The sequence below is a fragment of the Parasteatoda tepidariorum genome, chromosome 6 (genome assembly GCF_982258835.1).
Source record: "Parasteatoda tepidariorum strain Cologne lab strain chromosome 6, Ptep-v5.0, whole genome shotgun sequence".
NCBI classification, from domain to species: Eukaryota; Metazoa; Arthropoda; class Arachnida; order Araneae; family Theridiidae; genus Parasteatoda; species Parasteatoda tepidariorum.
Genome location: NC_141760.1, coordinates 66315108 through 66339161, shown reverse-complemented (window position 1 = coordinate 66339161; position 24054 = coordinate 66315108). Strand labels below are relative to the sequence as shown.

The window sequence follows — 24054 nt, the reverse complement described above, 5'->3', positions numbered from 1 at the left end:
TATTATAGTTTACCAAAATTATACTACCTACTTGTTGAGTTTGATCTACAACATAAATATACTATATATTCCTTAAATGCTTGAATTTTTTTTAGGTATTTATAAAAAATATATGTTGATTTGAAGAAGTTCGTTTTTTTTTTTTTTACATGCATGTTAGTTTAAAGGAAGAAGTACTGCATTCTCTTTTCAAGTTGAAACATCAAAATGACTATGTTGAGATGTGAACCTTTTTAAAACACCCATCTCACCCAGAGTTTTAGAACAATCTAGATTATAAAAACTTGGTATATTCTAATTAAACACATTCATTGACTGGAATGTTGAAACATATTTTGAGTAGGATTATTTTTGAAAAATGTGTTCTCTTCAATAAAAAGAATGTTTTTCTGTTTAAAATTACCAATTATTAATGACATAAGCATTAGTTAAAAAGTTTCCAAACAAACAAATTATTTTCTGAGCCTGAATAATTGACATGCAGCCTTTGAGAATCTCAACAAATAGTACATAGTTGATAAGATAATTTTTGATAATTTAAACCAGCATGCCAAAAGCAGTAATAACCTGTTCAGAAATTTGTCACAAAATAAAAATATTTTATAGCTTTTTTAATATGCCAATGGACTATCAGACTTTCATTTTCGAAAAAAATCCAACTAAGGAGAAATTCCGATTTTTTATTATTATTTTAATCTCTTAACTAATTTTTTATTTTTAATAATGACAGGTACTTGAACTCTCGTTTTTCACCTCGGAAGATGCCGGAAGTGTTGCTCATTTAACGTTACCCAGTGGGCACCTGTGAACCAAAGTCATGGAGGCAAGCAACATTACCCACGCCACAAACCCGTTCATAGGGTGGGCCACATTCACACAACACAGAGAGAGAAACATCCATGCCCAGGGCGGGATTCGAACCCGCAGCCATTGGCTTCGCAGTCAGGCACGCTAACCGCTCGGCCTCTTAACTAATTAAAAACATTCAAATTATTTTTAAAAAAATGAATTTTAAGTTAGAATATAATAATTCTTTTAACCCCTTAAGGACTGTGATTGCACGATTCTTCCTTTACAGCCCACGGTATATTATCTATAAAATTTGACTTTTTCACTCTAAATAGCCCAAGATTACATGTAATCTGAATTCGCTACTCTCGTATTACATTTCATATTAGTATGTAGACTTTCTAAGCATGCATGCCTTGAGAAGTACTTCCTTCTCCTTTCGTCAGTTCTAAATGGGTTATTAAAAACTAATTATACCACATGCTTAACAATAATACTTATGTCATTCTAACTGCAAATTACATGCACTACTATAATTTTTATAGCTACAGCATCAGATTATTACAATCAATTTTAACACTTGTTATAATTTTAAAATAGGCAAAACAAAATAAAAAAAATGGAATGAAAGCAATAAGTAAATAATCTGATTTGAATCTTAATAAATAAAAATATTGATGAGGTAGAAGGCAGTTCATTTTTAAATATATGTAAAAAAGAATTTGATAAAAAATAGTTGCCATGTGCATTACTTAAATTTGTCAGTTGATGGAACTAGGAATTGAAACTTTTTTTTTCTTTCTCTGGATATGTGTGAACAAATTAAAAAAATTTTTACAATTACCATCAACTTGCATGGAGGTGTGCAGAAAAAAAAAGGAGGAGGCCCATTGCCACAGTAATCAAATACAAGTTGAAACTCTCAGGTTTTTTTGTATTTATGCTTTTAAAAAAGATTGAAGAAAATATATTGAGATGCTGAGTGAAATTCTAAGTAATGTAATTATAATTTTAGAAAAAGCGATGATTTATAAAGAAGAAAACGTTCCATCTTCTAAAGTAGTAAAAATGTCAATTTTATCAAAACAGACTATATAAAAACATAAGTAACATGGCTCAGCTTTAAATAGATTTGTTAAAGCATGCAAGGAAAATATTGAGGAAAGACTGTGTTAAACTCAGTCTGTGCATTACTTTATGGGCATCACAAATCCAAAATAGTGAAGAAAATAAAAAGATGCCCAGGCTGATTAACATCCTAAATGGTTAGTGCCTTTTTTTACAGAAAATTTTTATTTTCTTAAAAGGATTTATTACTTTGACAACTTTAATTCATTTTACACTGAAAAATATATATTTAAAAAACTTTATTTTTTAAGAAAAATTTGGGATATCCTCGATTAAAAACATATTTTATCATTTGCCTCACACTTTTTTGATTGCATGTCAAAAGTAATTTATAGATTAATCTTAATATTTGCATGAATTTTACAGAACGAATAATCAGAATACATAAATTATTGAATGAACAATAAATAAAAGAAAAATAGTCCTAAATTTTGTATTATTATCAATAAAATTCATCAGTCATGGAGAGTTGTCTTGATCATATCATTCAAAATTTTCTTAAGATTTATATTTAACCAATTAATCTTCTTATCTATGGCATTATTCTGGTCTATTATAAAAGGAATTAGATCTGTTATGCCATTATAATGAGAAGTAAATACATATTTTTGGTTTATTCATTTCAATGCAATATAGTCTAAATCCATAGTTTCTTATCAACTTCTCCAGATTTAATTAAAAAATTTGCAAAAACAAAATACAGTCAGGCAGAGGGTAAACTTTGATAGAAATCCTGAAGATTTTAAAGATCCAAAATGCAATTAAAATATTTTTATATAAATTTTATTTTAATTGTAATTAATCAAAATGTAAAATTTGTAAATATTAGATTTTTTAAGGGAAAAAAAACTATTAGATTATTTAAAAAAATAATTTCTAACAAAACAAAAAAACAGAGTCATTACAGATTAGGGTATGAAATATGACCCTTATTTGAAAATACGAGAAAAAAAATAGATGAAAAGTAAAATACACACTATCTAATTTTATAGCTTTATTTTATATTTCACATAATGTTACTTTAAAATACATAACAGTTAAGATGTATAAAAAATTTCCCAGTATCTTTTGATGAACAAACTTATCAAATTAACATATAAAATACACATTATGAATTTAAAGTCTCATATAAGGAAAAATTAGGTTCAAGTTGCAAATTTAAATGCTTAACAAAAAGGTATATGATGATACAATTTGTATTTTTACGTAAAGAAAAATAAATTCAATAAAAACTCAATTACAAAATACACATAAAACAGTTCTGCAGCTTATTAAAGTTATGAAAAATGATCTTCTCTGTCTGCACCAACACCTTCACTATCTTCAATATTACTAAAGTTCAAAAAGTGTGAGAGTCTATGGAGTTCATGGTAAAATTCTTTGGGATTGGCAAGTTGCAAATCATACTTCATTCCTACATCATGTCTTACACCCATGAAATTATAATTCCAGGAACCTTGGGCAGGAACCATAAAGAATCCAAGGAAACGATGAGTTAACAACATTTGGACTCTTTCATAATGAGATGGCAAGTATCCTTTTGGATTATTTCCTCGATCAGTGTTTTGACGTCCCCAGTCGTAGCCACTAGGAGTTAACTTATAAGCAGTAAGAGAGCATGATCCTGGTGTAAAACTGCATGTTATAACAATAGTTTTTTCACCATCCCAAGTTGGATTATCATTCATAATGCTGGCATGTGTAGTGACATCCTGGGGGGAGAGTTGTGGCAACTCATTAGGTTGAGTGTGGATCCAACCGAGGGGTTCCATTTCTTGCAAGTATTCATGATTCGGTAAAAGATTTGGTAGATGTACCATCTGGTGAGTGCCCCATTGTGGTGCCATAACAATGCACCTGATTTCTTTTACTTGAGGTTGATCAGCTGGACTGACTCCATACAAATATCCAGCAATTTGAGTTCGTAGATCTGACACAATTATAAATTTTTTCAAAATATTTTTTGGTAGGATATATGTATATCCAGTTTCTTTGATGTCATCAGATGAAACATAAATATGATTCGTTCGCAAATGAAGATTGGTTGCTGATATGGCTCGAACTCGCCATTCTGTCTTGGATGCAAATGTATCTTTCTCATAATTACTGGTCGTTGAAGTGATGATTTCATCACCGTGTTTATTTATAGTGCGAGTAGTTGTAGCAGTTAGTTGTGTTTGTTCTTTAGTTTGCTTCTCAATCTCTGCAATTTGCTGCCTTTGAGCAGAAGGAGCTGATATTTCCATACCCAAAATTATATCTCTTATCTCTGATTGCGTTAAGGAAGCAACATTTACATTATTCTTTTTTCCATAATCAGCCAGGATTAAATCTTTCAATTGAACTTCCACCTTTATCCACTCTTCGTCAGACAGGGAGGGCCAAATATGATGGAGTTCTGTAACAGTAGTTTTATCAGGTTTTAAAATAACTTTTGTTCGTTCATTATTCACATGTAAAGCTCTCAATATCAGAATCAAACGAGAAAAGGCAGTATAAGATGATATGGTCTTCAGCCAATCATCATATAAATTGAAAAGAACCATCTGAGGTTCAGTGGCCTTTAAAATCAAATCTCCAAACTTTTCCACTTTTAAACAAGCTTGGAACGGCAACTGAAGTTCACTACCTTTGATAACAATATTTGGAAAATCAAGCAAATGTACTTCAAGTGGATCTAACATGCCTTTTCTGGTAACAATGATTTGCTTAGGCTGCTCTTCCACTGGCAATGAACGAATCAATGCAGCAACTTCTTCAGCAGTTTTCCATTTTGCCAACTGTCCTAGACGTTTCTGTCCAGCCCATACTGAAGTATGAATAATTTTCAAAAATAATTGGCCTGTTCGAGGATTGAATATAAAAATTGCCCCATTTATTGGCTTTGTAGTCAAATTACCTTCAAAGGTTTTGTGGATAGTGACTCTGTACACATTGGTATCATCAACGAACCAAATAATTTGATTTGAAAAGAGCTCACCATAGTTTTGTGAGGATAAGTAAGGCTCAGTAGGTTCAGAAGAATATAACTGCAAACCTTTCCTTATTCTTTCTCGTAACACATACAGTGCAGGATTAGCTTTCATTATTTTAGCCATAGCTTGTTGAATTAAAGGTTTTGCTCCTGGGAACCAATTTCCATAAGCACTATGAAGATTGTAGGCCAAATCAATAGCAATCAAGACACCAGTTGGAGAAGGGTAAATACTCATGTTATCAGTTGTATAATCTAAGAATTTAGCTCTGGCATATCTTTCAATGTCATGTGAATCGTAATCTCCCCATCGTAACTGAACATCTATCCAATATTTCTGTGTAGTTGTAACATCCATAGTGTCTTTTGAATCAGCTAGTAAACTGGGTCTTGAACAACTCCATTTATATGCAGCAAACAATAAAATATCTGCGCATGAGCTGTTCATTTTATATGATTTTCTAGGATGTATAGTTTCCTTTTGCACTGTCTCTATTTCTAAAGCATCTAACTCTTGATCAAAAACTTGACAAAGATCCATCACAATGCTTTCATGAATTTTTTGCCACAAATGGGCTCTGAAAATTTGGATCAATGAAATTTTCAAAGTTGGTATTTTACCATGCATAAATATTCCAGTCAAATCAAGTTGTACTTGGAAACCAACGTAAACATTAGCTCTATTTATAGTTGGTGACCACCATAAAGTGAATCTACGATTTGGAATTTGATTCAAACCAGATCTCTGCGCATTGGTCAGTTTCTTATACTTCATAGATTCTTCAAAGCCACTTGCTTTTTCCCAAAACAATCCTTCCCAAGTTGGAAAATATGTACCTTTGAATAAAGTGTGCTCTAAGATACCTTCAACACCACCTAATGCTTGGATCATATCAGTACGATAATTGTTCAAATTCCAGAGTTTACCATCATGTCTCTGATGAGTCCACCAAAATGGATTTTGTTTCAAAACTTGATATTGCTTGAAATCAGTACGGACTCTCCACCCTTTGTCATAAGCAAGAGTATGTCTGTCTTTTTGAAAGAGGGTATTAATTCTAGGTATACCACGATCCCAACTATCTTCTAAGTCTTCAAGAGTTAAACGTCGGTTTTGAGCCAAAGCTTCTTGTCTTTTTAAAGCATATTCAGCCCATACTCTTTGAGAATCAATAAACTCACTTTCCCAAGGTTGAATGTAACGGTACAAGTTAGGAATGACTTGATCTTCATCATGGCTCATGCCTGATCGGAAATGTGTAATTCCAACATCAGTTTGTTTTGACCATCTTAGATCAGACTGTGGAATCAACACATGACCCATGGATAACATTCCAAGGCCACCAAGTTCTTTTGGGGTGTAAAATACAACTGGCGGAAATCGACTGGGCATCTTTGAATTCAGACCAATTTTTATTCGAGTCTGAATTTTGTTCTCACATTTTACAAGTAAATCTAAAAGTTCTTGGGTATTAACAACAGCTTCTCTGAAATATGTCATCAAACCAATCAAGGCAGTGTTCCATTTGTTCACGATTTTAGTAAATGTTGTTGAACCAGATGCCATCAAAATTTGCCTAACCCGATTATGGAATCTTTGCATAGATTCATCATCTACTCGTAAGAAACACTGGGCTGTTCTTTCTTTGGTTACTTCATTTTGTAAATTCCATACACCATCTTTATGTGTGAATTCTTCATGCGTCATACGACATTTTGGAAGGATACGACACTCAAAGCCACTCATGTTAAATAACAAGTTGGGATTATCTTTACTGTACACTGAAACAAAACTGCTTTCCCACTGAACAGTTGTAACAGAACGTGGGAGCCTGTTTTTGATGTCCCAAAATACAGCCCGGCCCAAATTAACATCATGTTTCATCAATCGCATTCTAGCATCCCTAGGCCAGCATTTCTTATTATTGTATCCCACAATGTTCTCATTATTAGGATCAGGATGTTGCGTGAGATATCGCTGTATTAAATCACGAGCATCTTCTGCAGTGAAGCGGAAAAAGATATGCATCCGCTCTATGTATCTTGAATATAATCGAATGGGATGAGTTGTTTCAGTAGCCACATCCTTGTAAGTCAAAAAGTCATTAGGCATTTGAGGTGGTCCCGCCATTTCACTAGCTCTCTGAAGACCCAATACCAAAAGATCTAAAACTAGGCCATAATACTGCACAATAAATGATGCAAACTGAAGTCCTCTTATTATTCCATAAGAATTAGTATGATTCATATCTTTGTAGTTAATAACTACATTACTCTTAGCTGTCATGTAATCAGCAATGTTATGATCAACAATCAATCTTAGAAGCCTATTCAATAGAGTTAAATCTATCTTTTCGTACATTTTCTCATAGCGAGACTCTAGCATTACACAACATTCTCCTTCAGAAGTGTCCCAAACATCTTGCAAGTTATTAATCCCTTGACACCATTTATAAACCAAGAGTGGAGGAGGTTCTGAGTCAGCTGGTTTAATCCAAGGAGGAAACAATCTTCTTTTGTCAGCTTCATACCAAAGGTACTGATCAAGATAGGCATCAGTAATTTTTTCTAATGGCTCAACATCATACACAGGTATCAAATGACTATACAGGTCCATAAACTCGATTCCAACTTCTTTGAATTGTCTGTGAGTTAACAGATGACGCTTGATACGAGAAAGAGCTTCATGAGGATTATCATAAGCTTGTTCAATCAAACCCAACTCTTCTCGTTGGGATTGATTCAATCTACTTTTTACACTGTATGCCTCTTTAAGACGCTCCAGAGCTAGAATGAGAAGTTTAGTATCATGTTTATATGAAAGAGGTGGGAATGGAATAGGTGAAAATCTGCGGCTCTCTAACCAATGGACTGTTGTTGTGTATATAGCAACTGCTTCTTCAGCACTAATATAAGGCCCATCTTTCAAATAGTTATGTTGTCTTTCCTGCTCAGCTTTCAAATATAAGCGAGTCAATCGTCCAAGATTTTTCTTGCACACAGTTTTGTCAACTGTGGCTCCTCTTCTTATTCTCTCACGATTGTAATGAGCCGTATTGGTCCACCAATCCGCTTTCATTTTTACATAACGTAATATCATGTTCTCAATGGGTGTAGGCAAACCAGGCACTTTCCAAGGAATGTTTGCTTTCCAGCAACGCCATGCCTCACTTAAATGTTGCAAAATGGTTCTGGCTTTATTTTGTTTCATACCCTCAGGCATCATATCTAATATATCATGCATAACAGATGCTCTAAGCTCAAGATCAAAATGACTTTCAACACGCTGTTTAGTTACAGTTTTAGCTACACCTTTAGAGTGTCTTCCTTCAAATTGACGAGAAAGTAAATTACCCAGCCATCTTTCAAGGAGTGGAGTTACACCACGCATAAAAAATAACCAAACTCTCCATCCAGGTGCCCAAAAGCCACAGCCAGGTCCTTTACCAATCGGTCCAGTATTGAATCTATAGTAGATTAAATGCTTTAAATCTTTACACATTCGAATTTGTCTCATAAGTTTATATTTGTAACGATACATGCCAGTCAGTTGACCTACATGAGCAAATATATACTGCAAGCCATCTGCCAATTGGAATGCATCAACATTATTCAAACGATATTGTACGTGACTGTCAACAACCAGCTTAGTTAATCGAAGTATTTCTCTACATAAATGAAAAGCATTACCGAATCTTGATTTCTTCCTTTCTTTGGTAGTTAAAGTTTTAACAGGCTTCAGATTGAAATTATAATCTAAATGAAGGTAGTTCAAATTTTTTCGATGAATAAGTAAATTCAACATGTTATAACCTTGACGGCAAACATGAAGGCCTACTTCTACCCAATCAAGAGTAGTTGTTTGGAAGAATTTGGTAGACTTAAATGATCTGAACAAATATCTTTTCTTTTGAGGTTTAGGAGGTCTATGTTTAAGAGCATTTAAGACATAATACTTCAGTAACTTTTGATAAGATACTCTTACTTTAACAGGCATTCCAGGAGGACAATGTTCGCGATACCAAGATTTTACAAGTGGAACATCAATGGCTCTTCTGGTTCGACCAGAACGCAAATTGAATGGCCTAGGTGCCCATAGAAGTGCAATGCCATTTGCTGTATTATCAGTATACAAAGGGCAATCTTGAAGAAATGGTTGAACAAATTCTGGAAGTTCAAAATCTTCATCATCATCTGGTAAAGGTTCTGCTCCTTTTACAGCATGTCTGTGAGATATAGGATTAATCAAAGGATCAAAATAAAATGCAGGCAAATCAGGATCTTCTGTTTTAATGAACACTACATTGGGTGCATGATACCAAGAGAGATGTACATAATGAGGTAAATTATTATACAGATATGGGAAAGCAATTCGATACTCTGTACGTATAGGCTGACGTATAATAATTTTGTTGATGTCATTGAACTCGTTCCAATCTTCATCAGCAGGACTTGCATCTTTGATTAAAGGTTCAAACTTTGGTCCACCAGGGATAGACATATTGAGCGCTTTTGCTGTGAAGAATGATTTGAGATCAAATAGATAAAAATAATTATCATCAACTAAATCTGTCAACAGCTGATTTGCAAGTCGATATAAAGTTGCAAGTTGAGGGAGAGCCAAATTCCAACGACGATAAGTTGTACCATTGACATGTTTGGTATCAACTAATGGTTTATGATCATAAAACCACTTGCATACTTGTGAATCTTCTTCTGAATCTAATTCCATCTGAATGGCTTCAAGAGGTTCCACATCAAGAATGTTATCAGCATAATCTAGAGGTGGTTCTTCATCGTCGAATGGTGGGAATCTCATACGTTTAAAGTGTCGCCTATCTCGTTTTTCTCTTCGCATCATAATCCACATAGTTCCCCATTGAGAAATATATACAGGTTCAATTACCCAAGGGATTTCATTGACGAATGTTATGGCACCTGTTATGTGGTATAACACTTTAACATCGCGGATCTGTTCCCAAGGCATTGGCATATTCTCCATTAGTTTCAAAACTGCATGAGGCATATATTTTAAAGCTCCCAAATAAACTCTTTTATCATGGCGATATTTTCTACTACTCATGTCACCATGATCACGAATAATTTTTCTGATATGCTCAGGGGGCATATCTTCTTTTTGGGCATCAACAAAACCAAATTTACGTTTTTCAGCATACCTCTTACTTTGCAGTTGCTGCCACTTTCTAGCTTTCTCCTGAAGCTTTTCTTCGGATAGTATTTCAGGCTGTTTTAATATTTGCTGCTGCTGTTGCATTTGTTGTTGCTGCATCTGAACTTGAGCCTGTGCATGGGCTAGCTGAGCAGCAAACGCCTGCTGTTGGGCTATCATGCCCATCACATAAGGATGGCCTAGCATTTTAAAATGTTATTTTGGTTGTTTAGAACAGAATAAAAATCAAGCACACGCTAATAATGAAGTGGTCCAGTTATTAGTTATTAAGCGTGTGAAGTCAAATAGTTGGCATCGAACATGATGCTATTCATTAGTTTTAATTTCGGTGGACATTTAATTTGTTCAATATTTAGTCACAATTTATCACATCTTTCAAGCTTTGCAGATAAATCTCGAGAAAATAAAGCATATAATTGGAGTTTATAACAAGTTACTTACACCATTTATTTTGTTTGTACACTTTTACTCGGCTTTATGTAACATGATTGCGGTTGCAGGGAAAAACATCTTCAATTAGTTAACTGAAATTTTACTAAAAAATTTATGTTTTTTTTTTTCAATTTCCTTGCTTTAGATTTGTTACAAAATAATTTAAATCAACCAATTTTACAAACATGTTTGTTTAAAGATGTTTCACTTTTAATTGATGAGTATGTAAATAACTTTTGCAACTCGACACAGCTCGTCTTGTTTACTTCGTGCTATGACGTCAGTTCAGCTGTTGTCCTGTTGCCTGCTGTCTTGCGTGAAGTGAACTGTGATGTTATCTTGGGTTATTGTCTCTTTCCGTTTGCAGTTTTAATTCTGACAATTTTATTCCTTTGTTGTGTAATTTTGGGGTTGCGCGTTTAACTTGGAGTTAGATATTTTAAATTTTACTATTAAATTATGGCTCAAAATCCTACAAGCAGTGCTTTACGTGCTCTAGCCTTGGAATTCAAAAGCATTCAAGAGGAGCCAGTCGAAGGTTTTCGTGTTAAACTTGTTTCTGATGAAAATCTTTTTGAATGGGAAGTAGCAATATTTGGACCCCCCAAAACTTTATATGAAGGTGGTTATTTTAAAGTAAGAAAATAATTTGATAATATTTTAAACTAAATTCGTATATTTCTTTTTTATTTTTAATTATTTAACATGTTGGTAAATATTTTTGTTTGTCCTCATTAATATAAAATTTTTTGTATTCCTTTTTTTTCTCTTTAATTAGTATGTTTGTAAATAGTTATTATTTTCCCTCCCCCCTTTGTCTTTTTTACAATTTGTAATATTTCTTGTAATCTTTTTTTTCTTTTAAAAAAAAAAAAAACTTGCCATATTCTCGATTTTTTAATTTTTAAAGTAATTCTAATTTAATTTTAAGCGTTACTTTTTTGTATCTATGAATCGTACCTTCCTACAGTTAAATTTTAATCTTGAGAATAATAAGTTTTTTTAATAATGATCAACTGTAATTGATTAAAGCTAAGCCAATGGGGCATTTCGTTTTAAATTAGGTTGCATTTTAAAATTTGTTTTTGTAATTTTTTAATTTCCAAATTTGAAATAATAGAATTGTTCTATTATCAAAATAAAACAATAATTAAAAGAAAATTTTTAAAACAAAAAAAGGATTGTAGATTTTATGATAGCAGACCAAATTCATTAGATACCCTTTTTTTTCCTTCTGTGTATTAAAGTACATTAATGAAATTGATTAGTAGTCAAAACAAAATTTTAAAACTAGTTTTTTAATGAAACATATTCTTCAATTGAAAGTTCATTAACATTAATCAACAGACAATTAAGAGCTGTTAGCTCATGAAATTTCCCATACAACCAATACAGATTTTTAAATTAATAACCTTTATTTGGGGAAAATAAATACCTGATCAGTATTTTAAAAAATTCTTTTCTTTTATTTAAATAAAGTCTATGATTTTGCATTAAGATACTTCTATTAAATACTGGGAAAAACACAAAATTAATAAAGGAAATAGGATTTATATAATAAATTTGATTTTATGATGTGGGTACAATTGAAAAGGCAAATTTACCATTTAAAAACGTAATATTTGCTGACTTTAAAATTATGTAACTATCTTTAAAAAATGAGCAGTTTTAATATTTTTTGTTATGTCTTGTTGTCATTCATACTTACTCCAGTTTTCAGAAACTTTCTTAAATTAAAAGAATTTTTAAAAAATGATGAACTGGGTGTTACTGACATGGTACATTATGTTCATAGCAACTAGTGTTTAATTTTTTAAAAAAAGATTTTAAATTTCTAAAGGTTAATAAAAATTAGAGAAAATCTAAATGATATCAAGAGTTATTTAAAAAATAATAGAACTGCTTTGATTTTTTTTGTATCTGACTTATATGCATTTTAAGTCAGCAAATATAAAAACAGTAATTGTTGAAATAGCCTAATACTAAAGTAGGTATTTCAAATAAATGAAAGAAAAAGGAATGTATATTTCAATTTTATTATTCGTTTAATATTAGGTAGTGATTTTACTTCATGATGGTATCTCTGATGACTTACCTGTATGTATGTACCTGTATAAATATTATTCAATGAATGAACACTTCTCAGATTGCTTAATTTAGTATAATTCCATATCATCACATATCCCTAGTTCACATGAGCTGAAATTGCCAAAGCACCGAATAAATTACCCAGTTGTTTAACTATAAATAAATAAAAAAATATGTGTGTAATGTCCATTCATAGTAATCATGACAGGTTTTAATTTTTCTAATGAAAATATTTACAATTTCGAATTTAATGTATATTATTTTGGTTGAAGATTGAGATCTTTGTTTTTTGATATATAAGATATAATAATTACATATATATCTTGTAAGATCAGGGGTCTGGAAGAAATTTATGTCCGTTAACGAACCCTTCACAAAATAATTTATCTTTTAATCGGTAATCGGACCCTTCACAAATTTGTTTATCTTCATTATTGTTTTGTCAATAGAATAAACCCTTCCCAGGGGAGAAAAAAGAGACTGTTGGAAACGAACTAAGTTTTCCAAGTTTCCCTAAGTTAATATTCCAAATGTAGTATTCTAAGAAAATATTTCTATATTTACAAACATCATGTGCGCATTCTTATTGATATTAAATATTTTTTTTGTTAATAAATAATTGATTAATTTATATTTGTCCATAAAATTAATTTATAGAATATTATGTAAATAAAAATTAATTTCTGGCAATTTTTTAAGTAAAATATTATAAATTTAAGAATTGTTTAAATTTACCTAATGCATAACACATTAAAAATAATACCAGGTGTCTGTTTAGAAGAAATTACAGACCCTTCACAGAATAACTTTTCATAAAAACAGACCCTTCACAAAATAATTTATCTTGTAATCGGACCCTTCACAAATTTGTTTATCTTCATTATTGTTTTGTTAATCAAATAAACCCTTCCGGGGAGGGTGGGGGGAGATGGTTGGAGGCAAACTAAGTTTCCCTAGGTTTAAATTCCAAATGTAGTATTCTAAGAAAATATTTCTACTCTTGCAAACATCGTGTGCGCATTCTTATTGATATTAAATCATAGGGTGACCTGGGGTAATTCCTGATCAAAAAACGCAAACATCTATTTTATGAAAAAACTATTCAAAATAAAATTTTAATATTTACTGGAAGTTTGAGGCTATATGAGATGAGTCCAATGCCACCTTCTTTTGTTTGAAAATCTAATTAGAATTTATAAGATTTCAAATTTTTAGTGATCAGGAATTACCCCTGGTCTTGATCATTTCTGGGGTAATTCCTGATCACTTCTGGGGTAATTGCTGATCATCAGTATTTATTGTAAAGGGGCTGTTTTAAAATAATTATATAATGGTAATTAACAAATAAGACATCAAGATCAAACAAATAAACCAAAAAGATATGTTTAAGCAGCTAATAAAATTATTTATTTAAAAGCAAGAAGAAAGATTAACACTTTAAATTTTCAAAAATCTTTGCATCGTGCCATACATTTTAGGCAATCAGCCAACTCATTCTCATGTTCTTCTGAAATATAAGAGAGTTCCCACATGTGTTACTTTTGCTGGATTTTTTAACTTCATTAAGGGAAAGTGTAAAGTTAAGCAGGGTATGTCAACAGCTCTGGCAGTAGCTCTCACACTGAAATTTTCATTTTCAATCATTAAAAGAAATTCACTAATTTTGTTTTCTAGAAGCTTAGTATCCTTTTTAGGGGCTTATAATTTCTCACCATATTTATACTAGGCTAATTCATAAACTTAAAAATTATTCTAACAATTATACTAGGCTAATTTATAAACTTAAAAATTATTCTAACGATGTACACACATAAAATTAAGATAGAAGCAAGGTAAAACAAACCAGAAATGGTGCAAATCAGAATACAGTCTTGTATACAGTTAAAAACAAATTTAGTGATGACAGTTAAAATATATTTTATAGTTGTTCCACTTAATAAATATGAACTGTTATTTAAGAAAAGACAATTAGGTATTTATAAGCTATTTCATATACTATTTATAAGAAGAAATGACAATGATCAGGAATTACCCCAGTGATCACTAATTATCCCATCTGTAGGGGGCAACATTTGATATAGTTTCCTACAATCAATTATAATGTTTACAGTAGATGTGAAACAATTAAACAAAAGCTTACACTACTTTTATATCAAAGAAAAAGAAAGTGACTCAAAATATTTATTATTTAGAGAAGGAAGGGGGATCTTTGCAGAAATGTGCACATTTTGAAACTCATCTTTGAAATGGAAAATACAGAAAGCAGTTTAAAAGATACTTATTTTGTTAGATTAAACAAAAAATTATTATTAAGTAAATGTAGTTATACTTTAGTTAAGTGTACAAGCATTCATGTCCATGTCTTAAATTTAAAAAAAAATTATTTTTTTTAAATAAAACTTAGGTGATCAATATTTACCCCAGAAACAGAGTGATCGTGAATTACCCCGGGTCACCCTAATTTATTATTTTTTTGTTAATAAATAATTGATCAATTTAAATTTATTTATAAAATTATGTAATAGAATATTATGTAAATAAAAATTAATTTCTGGCAATTTTTTAAATAAAATATTATAAATTTAAGAATTGTTTAAGTTTACTTAATGCGTAACACATTAATAGTGATACATTACTAAGTTGTGTTATTTAAAATATGTCAATTGAAATTATTAAAAATGTGAGTGATTTTGTTTCCATTATTCGTCCGAAACTAATATTCTGTGTTGAGCAGTACAGGCAAGACTCCAAATATTTGTATGTTGCATCTCTAATTTAGTATCAGCAATTGTTGAAAAGAATCTTGTATCTATTTACAATTTAAAAACTTCTTGAAAAGGTTTTTAGCAATTTTTGCAATAACAGGACCCTATTTGCACAATTTCACAAAAGCAGGACCCTGGTTGAAAGAATCTGACTTAACGCTTATTTTATATTCACAAATTATGAATAGTTTTTTCACAATTTTTCAAAAAACATAACCTTTCTCAAAATGTCTGGACAGATCCCTGAAAAACATTGAAACATTTGAACACTGGAATTTTAAATCAAAATTTTCTGTTGTTCGATGCTATTATTATAAGTAATTTTGAATTATTGAAATGTGTCTTAGTGAATAATTTGCTCAAAATACATGTTTTCCTGTGAGTTTTCCTTTAAATTGTAAAATTATATAAACAAATTTTGGAAATAGGTATATAACATACATTATGAAAGAAACCAAAGCTACGTGGAAATCAATAGCATTAACTGCCAAAAAAAATGGAACGAATATTTCCGCAGATATGAAAACCAAACTTTTTACTTCATTATTCTCAAATGAAAATAGAAAAATTACAAGCCTTTTTTTTTTCCATTCCAATGCACAAGAATGGCATATAATTTTGAATATAATTATGGAGAAAAGATAGAAGCTTTCGAAAATTTCTGCAGAAAAGAAAACCAGCATTTTTTACTTCCCAAATGAAAAATCTTTCTGCAAGAACTCAGTAACATTCTGCGACAATGTCGCCACAATTCTGCTACTGGATTGGTGATTTTCTTTAAAAAAAACTCTTGTAAACCTGAAATTTTTATTCTTTTGGTGTTTTATTTAGATTTTCTTTAATTGCAGGCTCATGTGAAATTTCCACCTGATTATCCTTATTCACCACCATCCATCAGATTCCTATCCAAAGTATGGCATCCAAATGTCTATGAAGTAAGGATTTTTTCCTCTTTTTAAGCCACTAGCGAGGCAGCATACAAAATTAATCTATGGAGCATTTTATATATTAAGTTCAGAATAATGTGTAATAATGAGATTTTAAAAAGTACTTTTTACAATGTTTATAGTGAGTGACAATGTTTAAAGTTGAAAAGTTAAGGGTGTCTACGTGCCATCTTAGTGATTTTTTAAAACTGTAAAGTGCATTATCAGATAAATTTAGAAACAAATTTTTTTTAATTTAAAATGACCTTATTTAATTAGATTTGAAATAGAATTAAAATTTGAAGTTGAATAATGTTCGATATTTAATTGCTCATTATTGATAAATGTTTTTTCTTCCAACAATTTGAACATTAAATTTTTTAATATTACTCACAAAATTATTTATGTAACTCATTAAATTATAGTTTACTGTTCTGTAAGTTTCATACAGTATTTTCTTTTAAAGATATTTTTTCATGTTATATATTTTTTAATCAATTGATGTAATAAATAGCTTTTTTTTGTGTTGCTTTCTGTTTTAGTTGTTTAATTTTGTGACACAAAGAAATTGTATTTAATTAATTTTCTCACCTTTTTATTATTTTTAATTAGTTTAATACAATAGTATTGAGTTAACATTTCTTTTGTTTTTAAATAAGAATGGTGATTTGTGCATTTCTATTCTCCATCCACCAATTGATGATCCTCAGAGTGGTGAACTTCCTTGTGAACGTTGGAATCCTACTCAAAACGTTCGGTAAGCTTATATAAATAAATTTCTTAAAATTTCTTTGTATAGTCCAAAGATTGTTATTTGTGCTTCTAGGAAATAATTTGTGAAAAAAATGTCATTGCATCAATATTAAACTGTAACCATCAATATTAAACTATTTATTTTTATTTATTTTATAAACGTTGTTGAACGGCCAACCTAATTCTGTAAATTTGCATCACTTTTGGTAATTCTGAAATGGCATGCTCATTTTTTTTTATGCCTTTGTATTTTGCCTTTGGAAGTAGAATTAAAAAATTTATTAAAATTTAAATGAAAATTTATAGGTTTCGCTTCTAGGCTACCTTAGTTTTACCCACCATAACTAAACAATTTCTTTTTAGTAGTTTTCAACCTATAACCATTCTAATAATTGAAACATTGATGGAATGGCGAGTAGACACTTTTCTTATTACAGGCACTCTTTCTGTGCTCCATTTAACAGATTTAATTGTGTACATTTTTTACCATTCAACTAATTTTCTTTCCTTCGAAATTGAAAAAATAAATTTAAAACTACTGACTAACGAAAATTAAAATCATGTATGTTTAAAATTATGGTAATAAAATTATTAAATTTTTGATATGGAGTACAGTAAGCTGATTTTATGAATCAATGACATATGTTTTTTCTATGTATTATACTTAATTTTATTTTTAGTGTGTAAGAAATTTAATTATTCGATTGTCAGTTATAAAAATTATTACAAATCATGTTATACTGTATTATTTTTTATGTAAGCAATATTTAATTTTCAGCACAATATTGCTCAGCGTTATTTCACTATTGAATGAGCCTAATACTTATTCTCCGGCAAATGTTGATGCTTCGGTTATGTACAGGCGTTGGAAGGATTCAAAAGGCAAGGATAAAGAATATGAAAACATAATTAGGTATTTGGATTAAGTTGCTTTTTTTTTACTTATTTTTGTTATGGTGATGTTGTGTTGTCTTGTAGTTTTTTCAATATTTTTATTGAATTTAGTATTTCCACATCACGACCCACTAGGCAACTAAATATAGCTGATGATAACTTTGAAAAATTGTTTTTCTATCCAAATGCCACTTTTTTAATTAAAAAAGCTTCTCGTAGACATCTTTTAATTTTTTGTAATTGAAATTTTAATCAACATTTTATAATCTTAAAATCCCTTTATTTCTCAATTTTCCTTCATTTTAGATTTAAAACCTGTTATGGTTATTATATTTGCTTCAAAAGAAATTTCTTACATTATCAATATCAAGTTTCTAAATTTTCACAAAGTGGACACTGAGAAATTTTACACCTGGCCTGTAGCAAAATTTCCCAATTTCGCCCTATAACTTTCAGTAACTTTTTGTGCAAATCTGCATAATTATCAAAATATATACTGACAAATTGTTATCTCTAGGCTATTGCAGTATTTTTCATTCTGTTGAGGTCACATATCTGTATGTTGGTTACATGGTTAATTTTATTTGAAACCCAAACTCAGTTTCAATCTGCTTGTTTTCCCGTCTGACTAAACAGCTTTGTCTAAGTTATTTAATACAGAGTGGCAATGGAGAGAAAAATCTGCTTGTTTTCCTGACTGGCTAAACAGCTTTGTCTAAGTTATTTAATACAGAGTGGCAATGGAGAGAAAGAAATTCTAAATATGCTTTAAATCTGTTTTTTTAATTTTCACAAATAAGCTGATGATGGATATTTACTATATTTGGCTGTATCTTCCAATGCATGTGAAATTAAAGGCTGGCACCTATGCTCTTTAAGGAATGCTGTCGTAATGAAAACGCTGATAAAAGAAAAGTAAATTTAAAAAATCAAAAGAAAAACAAAGTTTTTTCTTACTTCTGAAATATAACTTAAGTTAAAAAAATTTGATAGTCGCAGTTTTCCTTATTGTTAGTTATCTGTCAAGGAAAATTAGATATATTAGAAGTGCTCTGTTAACATGCTTTAGTTAAAGTAGAAAAACAAGCAAAAATTAAACTAAAAAATTCTAAATTTTTAAAACAAAGTGTTGAAAAAACGAAATTGACTTTCCTGAATATAATTTTAAAAAAAGAAGATAAAAAAAATCAGCATTACAAAACTCATGGTTTGATAACAAAGTAATCTAATTTCAATTTTTCAAATTTCGCTTTTCCAACTTTTTATTTATGTTCTTTCAGAACACAAATAACAAGTTTCAGAACTTAACAAATATGTGTAAAAACTATTAATAATGTATAGTAAAATCTATTAAATAAATTATTAAATCTATTAAAATTTCTCCCAAAAAATCTTTGTCTAAAAATTTTCCAAATAATAAATTGAATATTTAGCCAAATATTCGGCAAAAGAGCCGAATACTAAATATGGGCCAAATAACTGTTACATCCCTACTCAATACCACAAAATGCATCATTTTATTGCTTTAAAGTTTTGTGGAATTAATAGAATTTCTAAAAAATATCAAGGGCTATTTCTCTTAGTCTAATAAAGCTACCCTTTTATTTCCCACATTTTTTTAAAGGTTTTATGCTGTTTAATAATACTGTATAATAGTATAATACTGTATGATTGGAAGTTAAGTGCAAAATAATATAAATAAAACACAAATTAGTTTGATCTAAAATCCAAGTTTGCAAGAGTACTCTGATAGACGCCTCTTGAATCTGAAAACAATACTTTTATTAAAATAAAACAGTATGTAAACAAGGCATGGCAAAAATATCTTAAAGATTCTTCATAATTTCCTTTCTCAATTCTCATGTATTTCTTTATTTTGAAGAAGTAATGAAGCAAAATCATTTTATTTTTCTCTCTCCTCTAAAACTTAATTCTTATATAACTAACAGAAAGTATAATTATATTTAAAACTAACTGGAGAGTTTACTGGACTATCAATCTTGTTATTTTTATTATATTACTGGTTTTTAAATTTGAAATTAGTAGTACCTATATATTTCTAATATAGCAAATCATGACTCTATGAGATCATCATTCAGAATTTTTTAACGTTAATTTTAAATTTGTCTGCTTTATAGTTGAAAAGTTAATTATGTTTTTTAAGAATGGTAGATAAAATCATCAGTTTTCTCTAGAGAACAATTGTGTTTGTGATTAACATATTCTTGAATGTAAAATTAGGAAGGTTTAGCTAAAATGGATAATTTTGTAGTTTGAGTTACAATTATAGTCTCAAATCCCAAAAATGGTTAAAAAGAAAAAAATTTTAAAAAATTTTTGCTATATTTTTAAGATGTCAATACATATTTAGCTTATTATTTATGTATAAATGCAGTTTCTAACTCTGCTGAATTTCTGAGTATATTAACAGGTTTTATCAGTTTTTCCTAATTTAATCAGAAATTTTCCTACTTTCTGTATATAAGATTGTCTTACTCATTTAATGTCAATCATAAATGGAAAATACTGCAGTTAGCTTATCGTTATAATTATTAATGTATTATAGTCTTTTTAATAACTATAAAAATTTAAAATTTCCTGTAGTAATATATATTAGGTGGTGTTACCCAATAGTTGTATGAAATTTATGTTTCATACGATCTATTGGGTTTTTCCCTTTTCATGTTGATAATTTGGCTGTGTAAAAAATTATTAATTTTTATAACTTAACTCTAAATAAATGTATCTCTTGTAACTCATGTATTTTAGATTTTCTTTTAAGATAATTGTGATTGTATGCCAAAAAATTATGGGAGTAAATTTTTCAGAAAGAAGTCTTTAAAATCTTTCTGTTTTGCTATTTAAGAAATCTATGAGAGAAGTTATTTTAATTTTTTTATTCTGTAAAAGTGCACTTTAATAATACAGGTTTTTATTCTTGAAACTGACTGTCTTAAGATTTATTATTTATTTTCATAAAAATACTTAATAATTTATGTTTGAATTAAGGAATCGCAAAATTATTTAGTTTTAAAATTAATACAAATTCTAATCATGAAGGTAAATAAGTTACAAGTATGTATTATATGCATAGTTCATTCTCTTGATCAGTTTCTTTCTTTCTTTCTTTTTAATTTGAATCTATTACTTATGAAGACAGGGTAAAAATTTAATGTTCACTATATAAATTATCTCCTTAATTTCCCCTTTTAGTTTGGTGTTCATATTATGAATGTCATGAGAAGAACTAAAGAGTATGAGGTCATGCTTTTTTAATGATCTTTATTAGATATTCTTCTATGTGAACTCATTTGGTATTTAAAAGTTTTTGTTACAGTGTAACTTTGACTGTAATTGTCTGTTTGTGCCATGCAGTTATAATACCATTTGTGGAGAGCACGATCCTGGCGATCAACTAAACTGGTATCCGTATGTGGCAGTACTTAGAGTACTTTAAGTATATCGTAACTGAAAGTTTCTTTATTCTGTCAAGGCTTAGGGAGAAGGGTTTCATATGGTGTAACTTTGGTTAAAATTGCATGGCATTCCTACCATGACAGGGTAGGAATGCCCACCAGGAAAACCTTGAAAACCTGGAATTATCAGGAAATTTTTTTTATACTGGAAAAAACTTGGGAAAATCAGAGAAATTTGAATAAAAATCAGGAAATTTTAAAGAAAGCTGGAAATTTTTTTAATTGCATTAATTTAAATTATTTACTGATTTTCTTAATTTAAATTATTTCATCCATTATACCCACTTTTTTTAGATGGAAATGTATCTCCAAGCAGTTAAAATATCATCAACTTAGCAATACTTTGCTTGCATCAAAATTTGCTCCATTATAGCTCTGTTAAACTAGAATGCCACATAAAATTCTCCCATTGTTGCTAAGCGAATGTGGAAACCTTTGACCGCTATGGACTGTGCAATTTAGGAAAGATTGTGGTGGAGATGGAAGAAGGGATTAGGATATTAGCTTCTGTTTTTAAATTCTGTCCTTGGGCTGAATCCATTTATGGCTTAAGTTTGTTCCAATTGATTTCGTAGTAATTTTCCATTTTGTCAAAATGTTTTTGCATTTTTAACTTTATAAAATTCTCCAAAAATTAGTTGGTTATAATTTAATAATAATAGATTTTATATTGCACTCTTTTTCTGAAAGCTTTTGTATCCCCATTAAAAGAAATCTGTGAATTCTTTTTTCTCAGCAAACCAACCAATCACATTTTTTTTTACAATCGCTAACAGCAATGTTTATCGACAAATTGTTACAATCGTTGCATTAATGCTAATAATGCTAATTTTAATTTTAAGAAAAGGTTTTTTTAAGAACTAACTATATACTAATATTTAATTTTACTCTTTTGTTGGTCAATATATGATTTTTGATTCAAAATTTTGTACCAAAACATTAAAAAATGAATAAAAATATCTTGCCAAATTGTCAAAATAAATTATTTTTTTCAAGATATGTTAAGAAAGTAACATTTTGAATAAAATATTTTATAATATAGACACTTTTCTTGCCTACACTTTATGAGAATAAAGAAACTAAAACCTGGAAATTTTAAAATTTTTATCTGGAAAACCTGGAAAAATCAGGGAAATTTGAAATCTGATTTGAATGGCCACCCTGCATGACCAATACAAGATAGAGCCCTGAGAAAATGAGGTTATGTGCTAGGTCATGTTTGAATAATATTTCTAAATATAACAAAAGCTTTGTGTTTGGTAGTACTAATACATAGTTTTCCATGGTTAACATTAATTAGTCAATTTTTTATTATTTTAAATTTTTTTTAATTAATGTGTATTTTTATTTATGTGCTAATTTAAAATTATTAGGAAACAAGTTTCTGCAACGCATGCCGAAGCTACAAAAGATAATGTAATAGTGCCTATGACTCTTGAAGAATATTGCATTAAGCATACAGCTAAACCATCTGAGCAAGAATCCGATATGACTGATTTCTACGATGATGATTATGGAGATGACATGGATGAGGAAGATGAGGATGAAGAAGATGAGTATGATGAGGATAATGAAGATTCTGGGAATGGTGAAACATGATATTTTGGTTTCATCTTTCCTAGTATCATTTCAATTGAATTTTATTTGTGAAGCAAGTTTTAGAGCCATACCAAAAATGTTGCAATTTATGGGCAAAGAGACAATATTGCGGAACTTTTATGGCAAGGTGTTATAAAAACACATGTGTGCTTAATGAAAATTGCATTATGTAGCATTCATCAATGACTCCTTATCATTATCAGAAACATTTCAAAAGTTAACCTATGAAATGTTTCTACATCATTTAACCAAGGTGTTCATCAGTCTTAAATAATTTGCATTTATCAGTTTTATCGTCTTGATAGAGTGTTATTTTAAGTCTTCCATTGTGTGATTGGGTTTTTTGATGGAAGTTGCAAGATTTCTCTAATGTACAGAATCATCAAGAGTAATCTGTAATCATTGTTTTGTTTTCCCTGCTTAATAAATTATTATTTGGGACACATACTGATTTTCTTTCATGCGTGAATTTATTGCTTTATTCTGCTTAATAATGTTTAAGGTAATAGTTTATAAATATATAGAATAGTTAATTCTGTTTATATTATACTGCTGTTAAATAATCATTAACTATGTAGCTTTCGTGAACACAATTAAACATTTTGCATTTTTTAAGAACACTTATGTATTTAAATGCGGTGCCTTCCTAACACTTAACGGAGTTCTGGACAAAACATTTTGTGCAGCTATTTCAACATTCCTTTTCCACGAGACTTTTATTTTAACGAAACTTGTTCAATTCTGTTAGATTTTTGCCAAAGTCTTCTAAATTTTTTTTAAAATTCTTTTCAAATTTAATTCTGTAATATGAGCAACATCACATTTTTTCTATACATTTTCTTTTCAAATACTATTTTGCTGTTAATCTTTTATCTATGAAATATATGACTTAGAACCCGTTGAAACAAAGGAATTTTGGACTTATTTAAACAATTATCTAAAAAAATTAAAGTAACACCTTATTTTTTATTTCTCTAAATAGTTTTCATGTGTAGGGCTTCTATAAATTTTCTGCCATTGCCTTCTGTAAACATGCTTA

At 29.7% G+C, this 24054-nt stretch overlaps 2 protein-coding genes across 2 annotated transcripts; one reads left to right on the top strand and one right to left on the bottom strand.

Annotated features, from left to right (window-relative positions):
* Nucleotides 1-2898: 2898 nt before the first annotated feature.
* Nucleotides 2899-10802, bottom strand: Prp8 (pre-mRNA processing factor 8). Its single transcript, XM_016063622.4, has one exon. The coding sequence runs from the start codon at nucleotides 10266-10268 to the stop codon at nucleotides 3195-3197; it is 7074 nt and encodes a 2357-aa protein (XP_015919108.1). The 5' UTR covers nucleotides 10269-10802; the 3' UTR covers nucleotides 2899-3194.
* Nucleotides 10760-23458, top strand: LOC107448441 (ubiquitin-conjugating enzyme E2 R2). Its single transcript, XM_016063623.4, has 5 exons — nucleotides 10760-11150; nucleotides 16216-16302; nucleotides 16953-17050; nucleotides 17825-17959; nucleotides 22790-23458. The coding sequence occupies exons 1-5, from the start codon at nucleotides 10974-10976 to the stop codon at nucleotides 23013-23015; spliced, it is 723 nt and encodes a 240-aa protein (XP_015919109.1). The 5' UTR covers nucleotides 10760-10973; the 3' UTR covers nucleotides 23016-23458.
* Nucleotides 23459-24054: the final 596 nt, after the last annotated feature.